General features: G+C 41.0%; 1 protein-coding gene across 3 annotated transcripts in view; it reads right to left on the minus strand.

The window, feature by feature from the left end:
• Positions 1-437: 437 nt before the first annotated feature.
• LOC109111126 (ephrin type-A receptor 4-like) overlaps positions 438-17849 on the minus strand; it is a 37735-nt gene continuing 20323 nt past the window's right edge. Inside the window, exons 5-19 of one of the 3 annotated variants that reach the window (XM_042777753.1) lie at positions 14187-14522; positions 12613-12737; positions 11395-11554; positions 10884-10995; positions 9511-9618; positions 8783-8841; positions 8410-8523; positions 8058-8243; positions 4974-5035; positions 4647-4856; positions 4236-4412; positions 3956-4149; positions 3074-3232; positions 1855-2716; positions 438-1498 (exon numbers count right to left, since the gene is read on the minus strand). In XM_042777753.1, the coding sequence (XP_042633687.1) occupies positions 2602-2716; positions 3074-3232; positions 3956-4149; positions 4236-4412; positions 4647-4856; positions 4974-5035; positions 8058-8243; positions 8410-8523; positions 8783-8841; positions 9511-9618; positions 10884-10995; positions 11395-11554; positions 12613-12737; positions 14187-14522 (2117 nt within the window). In that variant the 3' untranslated portion in view covers positions 438-1498; positions 1855-2601. The remainder of the gene's footprint in view (positions 1499-1854; positions 2717-3073; positions 3233-3955; positions 4150-4235; positions 4413-4646; positions 4857-4973; positions 5036-8057; positions 8244-8409; positions 8524-8782; positions 8842-9510; positions 9619-10883; positions 10996-11394; positions 11555-12612; positions 12738-14186; positions 14523-17849) is intronic. The other 2 variants (XM_042777739.1, XM_042777746.1) reach the window with 2 other exon arrangements.

The raw sequence follows: 17849 nt of genomic DNA on the forward strand, positions 1-17849 counted from the left end.
TTAAAATTGTTCGTCGGGGGGAATTTGCTAATTTTTTTAATCTTATTTTTTATACGCTTTTAATGTGTTGGTTATCCCCGCCAAGCTGCTTTTACTCACAATCAGCGTTTACACAAACACTAACTTCAAGCTCGGGCTGCATGAGACGAGCTGAGAGGGTGAAACCGAGAAGAGAAACTCAAAATAATCTGAATGCTACTGGCAAGACCGACAAACCTGTTTATACCACCACATTCGACCATTTCGTTTGAACTGTGGCCAAAATGTAATAGAAATATGTAACCAGCATTGGAGCCAACTGTCCGCTCTATGTGGATATAAACACCAGATCTGTTTCTCTCTGTGTGAAAATACCTCATCAGACGCTAATCCAAATACCTTTTCAGCAATCCGTTTCGGAGAATTAGTGGAATTAACCACATAGATTACTTTAGACATTAATTACAATGCACTTGGCAATCATTTATTTCTCTCATAGCTCTATTTTACAATTTACAAACTAGATAAAAAAAGACCATAAATAAATGACATGTTTCATGTACCTAAATTCATAAAATAAAAAATGGAAAAGGAAAAAATGTCACAATTATGCACAACATAAAACTTAAAATGTCTAGATCTGCTGGGAAAAAATGTGATTTGTTAGTGTTCCTCCGGAATAAACTACATTAGGAGACTTGGCACGGTACATTCTATTGAATTTCTCTCCTTTCACATTCATTGCATATTCAAACAGTTCCGAAACAGATGAGGAGGGAATATTGAAAGATGAAATGGTTAGAAAGCAAGGAGCATTTCATATGAAAATGCGTCACATTAACACATTAAGTTTTTCAGATTGGACGGATGGATGCGGATGACATGAAACAGAGCACACTTGAAATGTTAAATCCCCCTCCCCCCTTTATAAACATTCCTGTAATAGGTTTATTTTAGGTACAAATAACGTGCCTCTTCTTGCAGTCCACTGGAATTAGTATTGAAATTGAGTCAAACGACCGGAATAAATGTGGCATGTTTTTTTTTTGTTACAACCTCCAGCATTGGTAAAAAGCGTAGAACAGCAGTGGCTTAGCATTTATAGCAACTCCAATATGTTGGTCTCCAGAGAATAGCCACAAAGTTCTGCAGTCTTAGCACACATCATGTGCTTTTGTCCTTTGTGTATGTGCCTCAAAACAAACCGTCATACTTAAAAGAAAACAGCAACATGCTGCACTGAGAATGAAAAGTTATTCCTGTCAAGAGTGAGACCAAATGAAAATGTTCGTCATATCTTTCATCAAATCTCTTAGGAGACAACCGAAAGGCCTTCAACTGCTCCTCTGGTTGTTTGTCATATTTTCAGTTTCCCTTCGTGGAAGCATTCAGCATTTGCTGGGAATCATGGGAATTGAAGTCTTTTGTCCCGGTGTCAAGTAAATGTAGTTACTGAAACTGCAATGGATGCGAGTCTGCGCAGCAGATATCACTGCGGAGCAGATGTGTGAAGGTGACTCTGTGGAGCGAGAGAGAGAGAAAAAGAAAATGATTATGATTCAGGGATTCAAAGCGCGTTCTGTAAACAGACCAGGACACACAAACACAGCATTAATTTAAGTAATCCACAGAGTATGGAAACTGAAATTGCTCTGTTTGCTCTGTTGCTGGGGAGCATGGGAAAAACACATTTCACACTTTTGGCTCAGTTTTCATTTTGAGCTCATCCCATCAAATGGCACCGATATATATCCCTTGTATTCATCTGTACTGGTTCTAATCCTAACTAATGAGTGGATAAATAACTGCAGGGGATGGAGAGGAAGTAGAGCAGATCCCATAAACATTGGGTCAGACTTGTTACGTTGTGCTTACCTTAGCTCAGCTCTGATGGAACGTCCAGTAAGGGAGACATGTGTTGATTTCATGGCCCGCTGAAGGTCTCCGGAGACAGAGAGGCAAGGACAGAGAGTGCACGGATGGAGGTGGAGATAGAAAGATGTAAACTGAAGGCTGATTTTTCTATTCCAAAACAGGCCAAATGGAACAGTGTGGAGAATTGTTCAGTGGAGACAGATATTCCATTCTGAGGGTGGGGAGACCTTGAGACCTTCCAGAGTTGGTCTTCTATTGTGGACATAGGGAAGATGAATGCCTCTCTCAAATCCCCGGAACAAAAGCATTAAAGATTACATAAAATCTTGATCTCTGACACCTCCATTTCGAGTGTGAAAATTTTGCCAGGTGCCGCTCACTCAAGTCCCCGTGAAATGGCAGGAGCAGACAAAAAAATCCTGTACTATTTATACATTTACTTACAGGCACATACATACAAAAATCAAATAAACAAACAGAGAAACTCCTTCGTAGTTTCACTGAAATGAAAAGCTTCCTACAATCATATCCAGAGCTTCATTACAGCGTGGGACGATCCTCTTGACTGGACAGCGAGGATGGCGTTATTGAAAGAAAAGTGCTGTATCGTACCTCTGAAATGTATTTTTTTTCCCCAAAATTTAATTTAAAGTGCATGGATGAGGTAAATGGATTTTCTTAGAACCAAAATAAAAAAAAAGGAAGTCCAAAGTATGTTTTGAGTTTGTGTGTTCTGATCCCATGAGTTCAGACAGGAACCATCCTGTCTTGCATTTGTTGCATCTGGGACAGCATTCCTTGTGCGCTGTTGAGGATCTTATCCTGATGTATGGCAGAGGATATCCCTATCCTCGTCATGTCTCTGTTCCAACGAAACAAAGACAGAAGTGATGAGAACATGTTTGATTTGGTCTAATTTGGTTTAATATTTTTATCCCTCTCTCCTCATTTGCTTTTAACATGACATCTAAGAACTCGATCCTGGCTGAACATTTGAATGCCAAAGTAGAAATTCTCAATGCTTCGTTGGCATCTACAGGGGTTTTGCATGGAAATGTGACTACTGAACCCATAAGTCAGGACCGGGTATCCTTGAGTGTTGATTTAAGAGCTGGCTTTCTTTCTCCTGTGTTAGTCAAATCACACTCAAAGCCAACATACACACATCACACATCTCCTAACACCTGAAGAATGCCCAGTTTTTGTTCACGTGACTCACTCTTGTGTCATGTGGACCACAGCCTCTGGAGTGGTGTAGCCAGCAGCGGTGAAGTTGTCTCTGTAACGTTCCATGTTGATGGCCTGCAGCCAGTCGGCAACTGATCCCAGGGTAGATGTGAATTCTGGGCTGCTGGGCTCCAGGAGGGTGGTGTTGGGTCTACAAAAAGAGAAAAGACTTACTTGGGAGCCCCAAGAGCTTGGGCTGGCTATGTGTTGCCCACTTTGAACAACGTATGAAAGAACTATAAAAGATTTTATAGCCGCGAGCATCACTTCATTGGAACACGTTTATATAACACTGCAAGTCATGCATGTAACATGCACTTATGTGCCACAGCTAAAAAAGCATTTACAGCAATTTATTACTGGTAAAAAATGAGACTGGAACCAAGAATATGACTTATATGAGAAGTGGCATGCCCAGTCAAACTGAACTAAGATTTTGAGATGAAGTGGATTTTAAAAGGAGCAATGATTTTAAGTTAAGTGTATTATATATATATATATAATACACTTAACTGTGTATTTGTGTGTGTGTGTGTGTGTGTGTGTGTGTGTTTGTATGTATATGTATATATATAGCACCACATATATATATATATATATATATATATATATATATATATATATATATATATGCACAAAAATTTAATAATATACAGTATTATCAAAATATGATAAATATGATTAAAATAATGAATGCAATTTCCAAAAAACAGTTTTTGATAGCAACTGTTGAAGAAGAAAAAATAATATTAAAAATTATTAAAATGGATATGGAAAGATATCTGATAGGGAAAGTGCACCAGAACTGTGACTGGTGCCCTTCAAAAAAATAGGTGCATGTTGCACCTTGACTTATGTGAAATTTATTTACTACCTGGCTATCTCTCCTCCCGTCCTTTTCAAGCTGTTGGGGTTGCGGATGAGTTTGTCCAGCATGTTGACAATTTGGCTGAACTTTGGCCTTTCGGCACGCTCTTTCTGCCAGCAATCCAGCATCAGCTGGTGCAAAGAAACTGGGCAGTCCATGGGCGGAGGCAGTCTGTAGCCTTCCTCAATTGCCTTTATAACCTGAAACAAAACATCCAAATGGTGTTAAACACAACAGCTGACAATTTATACAATGAAGCTCTGAATCAACCATGTCAAACACTTACATCCTGGTTACTCATGTCCCAGTATGGCCGTTCTCCATATGACATCACTTCCCACATGACAATACCGTAACTCCATACGTCAGAGGCAGAGGTGAACTTCCTGTATGTAATGGCTTCGGGGGCGGTCCAGCGAATAGGTATCTTGCCTCCCTGTGATTGATAGGTTCCTGTTATTTCCTTTCAAAAGAGATAGCAAACACATGCATGGAGGTTAATCACACACACGCATGCACACATGCACGCACTAGGCACTCGATGTTGGGGTTAGTTTGCTAATTTCTATAATACTTGAAAAGATACTAGCACTTCATGTAAGCACATGCGGGTTAAATGCTGAAGATATTGGGTTAGTAAGCTTGTGTTAGGGCTGCAAACACAAGGCTGCAAACAAATAATATGTGTCAAACTTACCCTAGTAGTGTAAGCAGCATCTGGATCTTCCTCCAAAACTCGAGACATGCCAAAATCAGACACTTTACACACAAGGTTACTGTTAACCAGGATGTTGCGTGCCGCCAAGTCACGGTGGACGTAGCTCATATCAGATAAATACTTCATTCCTGAAGCGATTCCACGCAGGATGCCCACCAGCTGAATTACAGTAAACCGCCCATCGTTCTTCTACAAAGGAACGACATTTACAGTTAAAAGATGTTTAAGCCAATACAGGACACCAGAGTATTAAATGACCGCTGGGTCAAAAAGATGTGCTTGAAATAAAACACAAACAAAACCCACCCTGAGAAAGGCATCAAGGGATCCGTTCTCCATGTACTCAGTGATGATCATAACTGGCTTACCTGCGCAGACAGAAAAAAAAAAATGTAAGTGAAAAGTAACAGTAAAGTCATTTATAATGTTACAAAGCAGCACAACTCTTTTTGACATTGAAAATAATACAAAATTTTAGAATGCATATAAGAGTGATTTCTGAAGGGTCATGTGAGGACTGGAGTAATGGATGCTGAATAAATTACATTACATAAAATTAAAATAGAAAAAAAATATATATTTTTGATCAAATAAGCCTTGGTTAGCACAAGAGATTTGGAACAGTAGTCTATATATACTAGAACTTTAGCTTATGTATGCGTTTAATTTGCTTAATCTTGAGTTCCCAAGTTGGAAACCCAACTTCCATTGAACAGAATACAACATTAAAGCAAGCAGATCTTTTCTAGCTGCATAATAGCACCTGATTGGCTGCAGTTTGTCCTAACAAATCAAGTTTGTTGATCTGGGTCCTGAACCAACTATCTGCTTCAATCATATGTCTTCAAGAGCAAAAACACTGTGAGTAAAAACTCTAAGTGCATCAAAATGTCAAGAAAAATGCAGAGATTTGATGGTGTTTGTCCAGTGCATTTTATGCACTCAAGGCACTCTGCACCCATTACCACATTTGAATGACACTTCCCAATCAAGACCTAAAGTGTCCGTCTGCTATCCCCTCCTCTTTTCTCACACCCCCCCCCCCTTCCTCTTCGCTCCTATTTGCGAGTGGGATTTCTGTGTGGGTTTGTTTACTGAATGCAGCCGTTGCTGGAGGCTATCAGGGCTGGATTCCCACATTACCTGCCAGTCAGTACCGAGGCAAGGCAATGCTATGGCAACACAGTCCCCTCTCATGGAGCCAAAAGGAAGGAGCGGAGGGGCTTCACAAAAGAGGACAATGGCACACGCACACACACACCTACACAGAGCTGCTTACAAACGCATACGCACATACACGCTTCACCTCAGAGGAATCATTTCAGTGTTCTAGCGGTGCCTTCATTATGCAAATACAATCTTGCACTTAATGCCAGCGCATAAAAGACTGCGCCCACCAAGTCCGTCTGTGAACGCTTTCTGCGTCGACGGCTGGCATCCTGCTTCTCTCCCACTCTCTGAGGCTTAGGGGCATTTTGTCTTTATTTATTTAGGACAATTTCGACATCATTAGTAATTTATTTAACAGGTTTAATTGGCCCGGTTGGAGGCGTAGGCTATAAGAGGGCTGCCATTGTCTGTTTGTAATAACAGTTATCCTGAAGACACTACTTCTGCCATGCTGTGGATTATGGGAGAATGGCTGCTAATAACAAACAGCACTCCAACGCTTCAAACTAAGCCAGCCATGAGATGCCAGTCCTGTTAAAGGAAAAGTTCTGATCACAATGGTATCATACATTTTCTTAATTTTATCTCATGATCTTAAAAAAAATAAAATAAAATAAAATAAAATAGTCCAATTCAGTTTGGACCAGTTTATGTGCATTCACAGCGCCAACAAACTCTATCAAAAATAGCAAATGGCTCATGTAACTTAAAGGTGTGATTCTATTCCTAGAATCTGCATTTTTATTTTTTTCATGTATTTTTCCACGAGTGGTGTCTCTCCTGCTCCTTATGTCTCTGTGTTTGCTTTCTGTTTCACTCCTGTTCACTTTCTCTCTCTGTAACCCATCTATTGGCATTGTCTTCACTAATACATCAGAGAGGATGGGGATTTGCCAGGGCTGTCTGGAGAAAAGATGTGACTCGGTGGGATTGTGGGATTGTACGTGTCTGCAGAAGCCCCTGCATATGAATGCAGCTCTCTCCATGCAGTCTACCAAAAAAAAAAAAAAACATCTTCATCTTTGTGTTTCTGTAGAGCTCCCGAGCTGCCAGACAGCACAAGAACCATCAGCGTTAGAAGACACTAAGGGTGTTCTTCAGTCCAGCTGTCAAATGCAAAGCCATCTAATGCAAATCACTGCTCCATGTTCACACACACACACACACACACACACACACACACACACACACACACACACACACACACAGACACACACCAGGTCCTCCACATATTTGTTATGCACGTTGAGGTCTGGCCACAACTACACCCTGGAGGTTTCTTAAACACACATATGAGAGAGTCAACTTTCAATCAATAACAAGTTATTAAAAGGTTTGATGTCAGGTCTGCCAGCCGGCCAAGATTCCGTTCTGGTAGTGGGAAGGGTGCATTACAAAAGACAAGGTTGATTTTCATCAAATTATGGAATGGAGAGTGCGTCATTTCTTCAGCGTGGTTCCAAAATGCATTTAAGATGCACAGAGGAGGCAGACTGCAACAGTAAAAAAAAATAAAAAATAGAAGCAAAGTGGTCCAATTTTTAATAAAAGGCTTTTGATAGCTAAAAGTCAAAGCAAAAGTCAAAAACCTAAAGAAATGAAAACCATCAACTCTACAGCAGAGCTTCAATGGGTGGCCAACTAAGCTGGGAACACAGCAAACAATACTTTTACTTAATAGGTATTTTTTTCTTGTTTTCCAGTAAAAATATGTAAACATACTTTTAGGTGCTTGGCATACAAAAAGGAGTTATTAAAAGTTATGTAAGAAGCAAAACTGCATGAAACTTTATTATTCTTTATTTATATTTAAGTTAAAGCAATAGTTCACCCAAAAATGAAAATTTGATTTTTGATGTTGATGGTAAGCAGATAAACATCAAATTTTCATTTTTGGGTGAACTATCCCTTTAATAAAAGTATTAATATAAATAATGAAGTCTTGTTTCTTGTTTTAAAAATCCTACCAATTTAATGAGGTTCATGCTAAAAAGAAAAAAAGTAGTATTTAATTTAAACTTTAACAAAACTCATCATGCATCACTTTGTAAAAAGACTTTTCATGAAAGATGGCTGACAGTGAAGCACACAGCTTGAATTGTGAGATCAACAAGGTCACAATTTGCAAATGATATGCAAAACCAGAGCAAATCAGTTTGAAATGATGTGGTCATAGTAAACGAATAGCTTGTTCACATTAAAAACACTTGAAAAACTCACATTTAGTGACGACTCCCTCCAGTCGGATGATGTTAGGGTGGTCAAACTGGCCCATGATGCTGGCCTCGCTCAGAAAGTCTCGCCTTTGCTTGTCAGTGTATCCTGCTTTGAGGGTTTTTATGGCTACGCAAATCTCGCGCTTTCCAGGCATCTTGAGACGACCACTGCACACCTCCCCGAATTCTCCTTTAAATGGAAAAATCAGGCTTGAATCAGAAATGTCTTTGGAATATAATGACCCATGAGATACAGTATCTCCTGAACGGTGGGCTAACATTTCACTGTTACAGTTGTGGTCTAGCTACACTCAGTCTGAGGCAGACGAAAAGGAAACAGCAGGTCATTTGCTCACCAATGCCAATGACCTTTTCAATCTTGATGCAGGAGGCGTCGATTTCTTTAGCGAATTCACGGACTGCTTGGTTGGGGTCCTCATAGGTGAAGGGGTCTACATAGATCCGAACCCCTGTGGAGAGATAAAGAGAGGTGCCTACATGTTAGGAGGTTGAGAGAGGAGGAGGGGAGGATAGCTGGCAGACAGACAAAATGATGAATATACAACATCTGTTTTCCATTCTCCTCCCTCTCTTGTTGGCTTCTGTGTGTCCTCTACCACATTGAGAACATACAAACTTCTCTTCTTATATATAGCTTTAACTTAGATGATGAATACATATTTGAGAATGTGTAATTGTGTATATGTGTTTACATGGCCACAGCATTACCTGGATGTAAATGCCTCTCCTCATCAGAATCCTGTTTGGCTTTGCTGTATTTGCTTCTCCTGTTAACAAAATGATGTAAGGGATTATATTTCACATGAAAGAAAAATAACAAACAAGATCTCTTCAATGTCTAATTTTTTTTTTTTTTTTTTTTTTTCTTCATGAATGAGATGTCAAAAAATGTGATCGTTTTCGGATACCAAAGTGTGCAATTTAAGTCAGATTTTGCATACATACATACATAGATAAATAAATTCTACAAAACATACACAAAGATCAACTGGCACGTGTGAGACACAGTGGGCCGGTACATGAAGGAACATCCTGTTCCAAGTTACTGAAGCAGGTCAAAGTTTTGAACAGCCTTTTAACCTTTTCTTTAAAAGTGGGACTGTAAAAATCTGTAAAGCTAATAAAGCTGCACAGAGAGAGTACACCATCAAAGTAGAAAGAAAATCTGTCTATGAACCAAGTCCATTGGCCTTTCATCTGAAATCATTTAGAGATTGACAGATAAAGAACAAACAATAATGAGGTAAAGAGAATGACAGATGAGTAAACACAAACTCATCAAGTGGCAACAAAAACCCATTTGAAACCACTCCACCCCCTCCCTAAAAACATCTCTTCCCGTCTGTCCACAGTGACATAAAGGAGCTAGTATGCACCACCTTCAAGGTTCCCATTTCACCCAATTACCTGCTGACCCCTTAGGGCCAACCACTGACCCTTTGGCATGGGTGCAGGGAGCAGAAGAGAAGCAATGGAACGGATAACAACCCCGCCCAGGACGCTGCCCTAACCAAAGACTCCCTGCTGAGGGTGGGGTCACCTGCCTGTATATAGAAAGGGAGGGATTGGCCAGGAATGCACAACGGCTGTTATTGTTTTTATAGTGCGTTCTGGCGTTGATAAAGGCCCCCAAGGTTCGGGGCTAGTGAAGGAAGAAAAGGCTAAAGTGAGGGAAAGGGGCATATCCACAGGTAGAACAGGAGGAAAGGGCCAGGCTTTAATGCCTGAGCACTCCACAGAAGATGGAAATAGCTCTGCCTGCAGGGGGCCATGCCTTCGTGGGAGGAGGCCCTGCCATCAGCCCGAACAGTCGGTACACGTTTATTTTAAGAACAAGGAGATTATCAGGTGTGCTATCCAAGTAACGAAGCGAGGAACCCATGGCTTTGTGCAAAGCTGTAACCCCCCTCCTTGCCTCTATGATCGAGCGGTTGGTGTCCCCTCCAGGTAGAGAAGAACGGGCCAAAGGTGAGAGCTACTTGGGATGTGTAGTCTTGTCTCTTGTTGAAGGGCTCCACTGAGGAAGTGCTTAATGGCTGCTTGGCCAAAACAAAAGCCCCATTCATTAGCTTGAATTGTTATTTTCACCCTGAATGAGGGAGATGCTCCTCTTCAGGGACTTTGAGGATGTGAATGTGATTATCTCAGCTGATAATAATACAATGTCAACCACTATAAGAATAGACACCCTCACCCTGGTCTTGGGAAACTACTATCAGATACAATAGGAGGAGGCCTTATGAAAGGGAAATGTAGCTGATGATAACCATAGTGGAGTAAGAGTGTAACTGGGAGAGTTTGGCAAGAAAAAGTTGTTTGATTAAGGCAAAGCAACCATGACGTTTTGCCCGTGGGAGTATGACAGCCGCTCTGATTGAGTACAGTACAGAGACGTACATGTATGCGCACATACGCCGGCCTGGCGTGCGTCTCGGCTCCCTTGGGAATGGTACGTGTTCCCAACGGATTTCGACACACACGGCACAGAGACCCATGGCAGCACAGCGGAGACTAATCAGGCAGAGCTGCCAGTGGCCTGTCACAATACCACTAGCTACACCACAGGGGAAAAGAGAGTGAGAGAGCAGGAAAGAGAAGGAGGAAGAGCCATGAGAACCAGACTGATGGACAGGTAGAGAGAGGGGAAGACAGCAGGAGCACAACAGATTGACTGATACAGGATGACAGACGGGGTGAGGGAGAGGTGAGGGAGATGCCCCACAGGGACAAGTGGAGAGATGGAAGAATGCTTCCAGGTCCAGACAGTACCTGTGAGACAACTGACACCCAGTTGGGCCTGGTGGCTTACCTGCGGGTGATGATGAAGACTCCGATGAAGATGAGCAACAGAATCACACTGCCGATCACAGACACCAGCAGCACGGTGGAGTTTGCACCATCTCCGATGATGGGAGAAGGAACTGAAAGGAAAACAAGATTAAAGTTCATCTCAAATGTGTAATTCTCATTTAAAGCATCAGATTAATCTTTTGAATTCTTATTGAAGAGCCTGGTTTCATTAGTGAGGAGCAAATCCTGTTTTTTAAGTTGCTGAATTGACCTAGTATCAAAGCTCCAAAACATTCCAATCGTTACAGAGTTTACTTTAAAGTGCTTTTAAAAATATCAGCGACTTTGTAGTCAGCAAACAAAGAAACTATCGTAAAGAAAAGGAAAACATACACAAAGGCTATAATTACGTTATTTTAGAGAAATAGTTTCTGGATAAATGGCTGATCCATAAAACTCAACACGAGTCTCTAATTGTGGGAACAAAGACTTGTCATTGTCGGTTCAGTAACACGCACATGGAAACCTACCTGAATTGGTCATGAACTCAAAGGGGGCGCTGAAGTCTCCGTAGCCAGCAGCAGTGCGGGCACGCACATGAAACACGTAGGAGGTGAGTGGGCTTAGGCCTTTGATCTCAGCATTTCGAGATGAGGTCTTCATTATGCGATAGCTGCGCTCGTTTTGATCCTGATTGGATGAGAGAAACAGGAAATGTTGAACCAACCTGTGGGATTGGTCATTAGGATTGTTTTATTTGGAATCAAACACTGATAAAACAAAAAAATAAATAAAAGGGTTTGTTTAATGTCTGACACAGAAACTACAGCCAGGCTTTTGTAGGGAAAACCACAGCCCTGTTGTACAAAAACAAGGTTGCCATCTTTGTTTTCGCTCGCTCCCTTGGGTGTAACCTGAATTTGCTTGTTCGAAATTCCCCTGTTTCATCACTAGATCAAAACCACTTAAATGATGTCGAGTTTGAACCAAAACAAGCAAAGGAACTAAGTTTACTTTTCCCCCCAATGTCCCCTAATGTTTGGCTTGTAATTGTTGGATCACGAAACAAGAACCTTTGTGTCTTGGTCTTGTATGTGTGTCAGTGTATGTTTGCAATGGAAAACCTCACAGTGTAAGGGAAAAGAATCTGACCACTGCTGCAATCTGTAATCAGTCAGCCAGAGGAAGACACAGCAGGAGCAGAGAGAGGAGAATGCTGTTATCCTCTCTGTATCCCAACGGCCTGTATATCCATCCACCCCATGCTGTTCTGACCCGCCGGTTCACCAGACTCCTGCTGCAAGTGTGAGTGAGTCTGGTCTGGCCATGAACTAAATGCAGCTCTCTCGTTTTGATGTACCTGACATCATACAGTTCATGTTCAAGGCTTCACCTTGATTGCTACATCTTAATCTGCAGTTTCAAAGAAGCATCTCTCCCATTTGGAGTTCCTAACAAGTAAGTGACGTCACTAGGCCTAATCCTGAACTACATTTTCCAAAGTTTATCCCTCATCCCATGCTGTCTGGATGAGGAACCTCATGAAACACATGCAAAACTGAATGTTTCCAACCAGCATGGTCCTTCTGGTGAAGCAGGTTGACCAAGCTGGTTAAGAAGCATTGTGGGGCTGCACACCCACATCCAAAACACAACATATTACGGTGACCAGCTATGCTAGTCTTTTCAGCATGAATGATCTCATCAGGGGAAAATTTTGGAAACTACTTTCCCATGAATCTTCTCACCTTCTCGTAGTACTTGACCTCGTACTCAAGAATGACTCCGTTGGGTCTCTCAGGCTGTTGCCATGCCAAAGACACAGCGTGTCTGGTGATGTCCTTGGCCTGGATGGTGGTAACTGAAGAGGGAGCTGGAGAAGGAGAAAAGCACAAAGACAAAAAGCTTAATATTGCTAGAGCACCCCAAACGCCCAGTTGTTTCAAAGAAACATAAACATGTTAGTGCCATAAAGCAACGAGGAGGTATGATATTGGAGATATTTAAATTGTCGTACTGAGAAAACCTGAAAAACAACTAAACACTGAAAGCTGCAGGTTAGCATCTGAAAATTTAGTGATTACAGTTTTGTAACTCACAGAAAAATGTTGAAGCACCAAAGTGAAGTGTCCATTATATCATCATTCCAGATCCAATATGAGAATCACTCAAGTGCTTCTGATTCTTTTCTCTCTCTAATAATTTCACTTTGCTACTACAGAATTGATGCAGTCATCTAGGGAGCACATGCTTATCTGTAATCTTTAGGGTTTTATCAATGACACTCTACAGTTGCCAAAGGGGAAGCCAGACCATGAAATGATCCTGTCTTAATTCTTCAGTGCGGATGAAAATTATGATTAAAAACAGATGAGTGTTTAATATTTATATTTGCTTGATTATTATATTTTCCTGACAAAAATCAAGAAAACGTGCTACTATGCAGTTCCAAAGCTTTTCTGAGTGGCTGCATAAGCAACAATAGGTGGTTAATGGGGTGTTAAAACCACTCACCGCATGTTGCTACGCGGTTGCTAGGGTGAGCTTGGTGGTTGCAAGATCAATCTCAGTTGCTTTCTAAGGTGTTCTGAAATTATTTTTTATTTATTTTATTTTTTTAAGTATTACCGTGCAGCTGGTAGGGTGTTCTGGGTGGTGGCTAGAAATTGTAGAAATATTTATACTGATATAAACTTTAGCAAGCACCAAAAGGTTCTTCAGTGCTGTAGGACAATACCTGTTCAGAGCCCCAATATGTGGGGTTATAAAAGCTAAGAACAGAAGGTTAGGAGTGTAGTTCTGTTTGAAGAGTATACAGACAGGTGTGATGGCTATTATAGTCAAGAGTTCACCAAGACAATGGTGGTGAGAAAGACCCATGGAGGACCCCACTCCTGGGGGCCCTACACACAAAATCCCCAAAGCCAGACAAAAAGGCACTTCCTGTCTCACGCTTTCTCATGAACCTGAAATTAAACACCTTGTAAAAGTTAATAGTCCACTCAGCCCAAACAAATGTGAGCAGCCAACACATGCACATATGCGCAATTTGACCCGACACGCAGTTTAATGTCATAAAAATCCATTCCGACATACATAGACAAGGAGTAATTAGAAATTTCTCTGTGGTGATATAAGACAGAGCACTTTCACAGACAGGAAGCTGATTACCGACTTGATGACTATGTTCTGTATCAGACTGTGGTGACAAATTCAACCCATCAGCCTGTGACCAGATCACATGACGACATCAGCCTGGTATTTAGTAATAGCGGGAATATCATGTTCAGCAATCATTTTTGAACATAAACCACACACTTACCCGCTTGGTTGGTGGTAACCATCACAGACACCACCTGTTCTGGTCCGGGACTCTGCTTGGAGACCCCATTGACTGCCCAGATCTCAAAGGTGTAGTTGGTGTGAGACTGCAGGTCGTTTATGGATACCCGGGTGGTGCGGAGGCCCAGCTGCTGAGGGGAAAAATGGATGCCGTTGCCGCAGGGCTGACAGCGCTGACCATCAGAACTGCACCGCTTGCAAATGACGTTGTAAGCGAGGTCCTGCCTGCCACCGGAGGATGCTGGAGCAGTCCACTCCAGATTTACAGAGGTCTCATTCACATTGGAAATAAGGTGCTGAGGAGCAGATGGGGGCTCTATGAAAAGACAATTTTGGAAAAAGAAACCCAGTTTAGAGACACTATGACAAAATATGCACATGATTTATGTTTCATTTCCGCTACAGTGATGTCTGGAAGTTTTCGAAACAAACAAAACAGGATTATGACTGTGGCAGAGATTGATCTCAAAATACACCCTTGGCAAGAGAATCTTCAATGGCAAACAAATACACACCCACACACACACCCTTTTATTGCCACTGCAGGCAGATGATGTTACAGCCTATGACGGATACAAGTCTGTTTGTGTGCTTGTGTGTATTTGTGTACATTTGCGCTGTTTTTCTCTGTGGTGTTTTTTGTAAACCAGGCGCTGCTGAATTTAAAGATAATTACATTTATGACAAACCAGCACCACAGGCGACACAGTGCTAGCTGCGCGAAAAGGAAATACACTCAACCCGCGCGAGAGTGAGAGAAAGAGAGCGAGAATGATTACATCTCCATAACTGAGCAACTTGCTGATAGGGATCTCATAAATGCTAATTTGGTCGCCCTCGTTGCCATTTCTGGTATAGAAATGACGTTCTCATCATAAATATTGTTCTCTAAATCAGCAATCCCAGGTTGAGTTTCTCACAAAAGTTGCCCAGAGGAACATTTTATTGCTAGGAGGTTGCTCTTTTATTGCTCAGGAGATTTAATTGAGTTCTCGGTTATGTTATATTAAAGTATGAACTTCAATATAGATGTTATTCCTAAAATTCCGGAAGAGAAATAAAAATATAGAAAGAAGAACTAGAATTGTTAACATACATTATAATGTTTTTATATTATTAGAAAATGAATATGGATGTTATAGAGCAGATATTTTGTGAAGACTGGATGAGAAATGTGTTAATTCAGATTGAAATCTCAAATCTTGACACTGTTGAAATCACTTTTGAAACTCCAGATAATGTGAGGTTGTTAGAGTCTTTATCATCATGATGAAATCCGAGGAGCAAGAGATATCCACCTTATTTTTTTAATGCAGAAGCAAATTATTTCCTGTGAATTTGCAAGACTTCTGATTCATTAGTTGATTTATTAGCTGATTCATTAGCTTTAATTGGTAAATAACTAAAAGAATAACAAAGTTCAGTAAACTGTCAATCTATTTACGCTACAAAGTAGTGTTTATGATTATGAAGATTAAAAAAAAAATACCAGTTTGCAATAAGAAGCATGACAGACTGTTTTTGCACAGGAAACATTGCACATTCAAATTTAACAAATGCTTTTATGTAAAAAATAAAAAAACAAAAGAAAGTCTCCACATGGGTCACATCTGAATCTCATTGCTGTCATGAAGAAACAAATGAAATTTTAATGCTGAAGTGTGTCTCCTCATCTGCTATTGGCTAGTCAAGCTGGTAGTCTTGCTTCCAAATGGCACAACTGATTAAACCAAAGTTGGCATATTTAGCTGGTACTTTGTAAAATACTCACTTCACTTTTTAAAAGATCTCATTTGAGATTTGTCATTCCTATGGGTGGTCTCAACAACCACATGCCCAACATCAAACTCAAAAAAGTGAGTGAAAACGACAAACATTCAAAGAAGATGTCTCTCATTATCCCTCCATGAGGTCTCCCCATATGGCAAAAGCCATTTTCAAATATCTCCATATCCTCCAAATCATTTAAACACTTCAAACACATATCTGACCTAGGTCTGGATTAGATTGAATTCCTCCTGGCTGAGCTTTAAGTGTAAATGGTCTTTAAACTCTGTTTAACCTGTATTAAGTATGTGGCTGCTGTACCCACCCGGCAGACTGGGGTGAAGCGAGCACGCTCCCACGGTGGCTCGGTGCCATACGCTCCGTGATTGACAGGAGCTGATTAAGTCGACTGGCTTCGCTGCATTTTAATACGATAAGGTTAGAGAGAGAGGCTCTGCTCAGCAAGCGTAATGGGGTCGTTTCTCTCGCGCCTCTTCGATGTCTGTCTCCCCACTTTCATGATTTTCGCTTTTTTTTCCCTCCCTTGCTATCTAGCGCCTTTTTATCTCATTTGTTTTGCGTGAGCCGTAAGTGAATTGGCTGTTGAGTATGTGACGTGTGCTTCTGGGTGAACGACAGACGGTGATATGAAAGAGAGCTCCAATTAAAGAGGCAAGAAAAAGGAGATAGAAGCAAGAAAGACAATCTGATACGTAAAGTGCACGTCCGGACGCCTGATACTGTAGGTGCATGAGAGCCCTTTCCCCACAACTGCCGCCCCCGATCATTCAGATCTGGAAATCCTATTAAATCTGACACCATGAACACATCTGGCCTGGGTGCCTCTCTGCCCTTTTCCCAGAGATCTTTAATAAATTTATCACGTAATGTTTGAGTTAGCATGTGTGTGTGTCTGCAAAAACCTGAGTGATTTATATGTATGAAAGACAGTGTCATGCACGACTTGATGTGTATGTTGTTTTTTTACGATTAACCCTGTCGTCTTGGCTCAGAGCTGTGGTGCGTCAACTGCCGCGCTTTGGTGCAGGTCTCTATTTAACAAGCAGAACACTGTTATCAAGTCTATGGCTCACCTCAGGGTCTGACACACATATCTATCTTTACTCATCATGGCAGGACTCCTCCCAACTCACTGCTACACACACACACACACACACACATTTTCAGTCAGTCACGAAACTTTTTGATTAGGCAACGCAGGAATAAAAGACACAAAATAGCATCCGCTGCCATTAAACATCCAATAATTTGTCACTGTCAAACACAGTTTTTGTCCTTAACCTTTAGGAAAACAGCTCCACTGGTGTGTGAAGTGAACAGCTGCAGTCTGATACAAGTCCAGGCAGTGCTGGTTCTCCTGAGTGATATGTGCTTCCTCAATTCAAAATCCCTGACCTGGTCTAATGATTACTCATGTCCAGGGTGGTTTGTTTACGTCTGTGTTTAGTCTCACGTAGCCAGACTTTTGACTACAAGCATAATCTGGTCCACATTACAGCTTATTCTAGCCAAGAACGGCACACAGAAAGAGATCATCTGACTGGCGTGTTTGAGGTCAGTATTTTTTTTTTTTGAGAAATCAATACTTTTATTCAGTAAGGATGCCTTAAATTGATTAAAACGGACAGTACGGTCATTTATGATCTTACCATTTTTTTTTTTTTTTAAATAATTGCAGTTCTATCAAGGTTTCCACAAGAACATTATGTAGCATTATGTAGAACTGTTTTCAACATTGATAATAATAAGAAATATTTCTTGAGCCCCAAATTGGTTTATTAGAATGATTTCTGAAGGTCATGTGATACTGAACCTTTTACAATGTATTGAAACAGAAAACTTGAAACTCAAAAAT

This window comes from Cyprinus carpio, chromosome A2, assembly GCF_018340385.1.
Source record: "Cyprinus carpio isolate SPL01 chromosome A2, ASM1834038v1, whole genome shotgun sequence".
NCBI classification, from domain to species: Eukaryota; Metazoa; Chordata; class Actinopteri; order Cypriniformes; family Cyprinidae; genus Cyprinus; species Cyprinus carpio.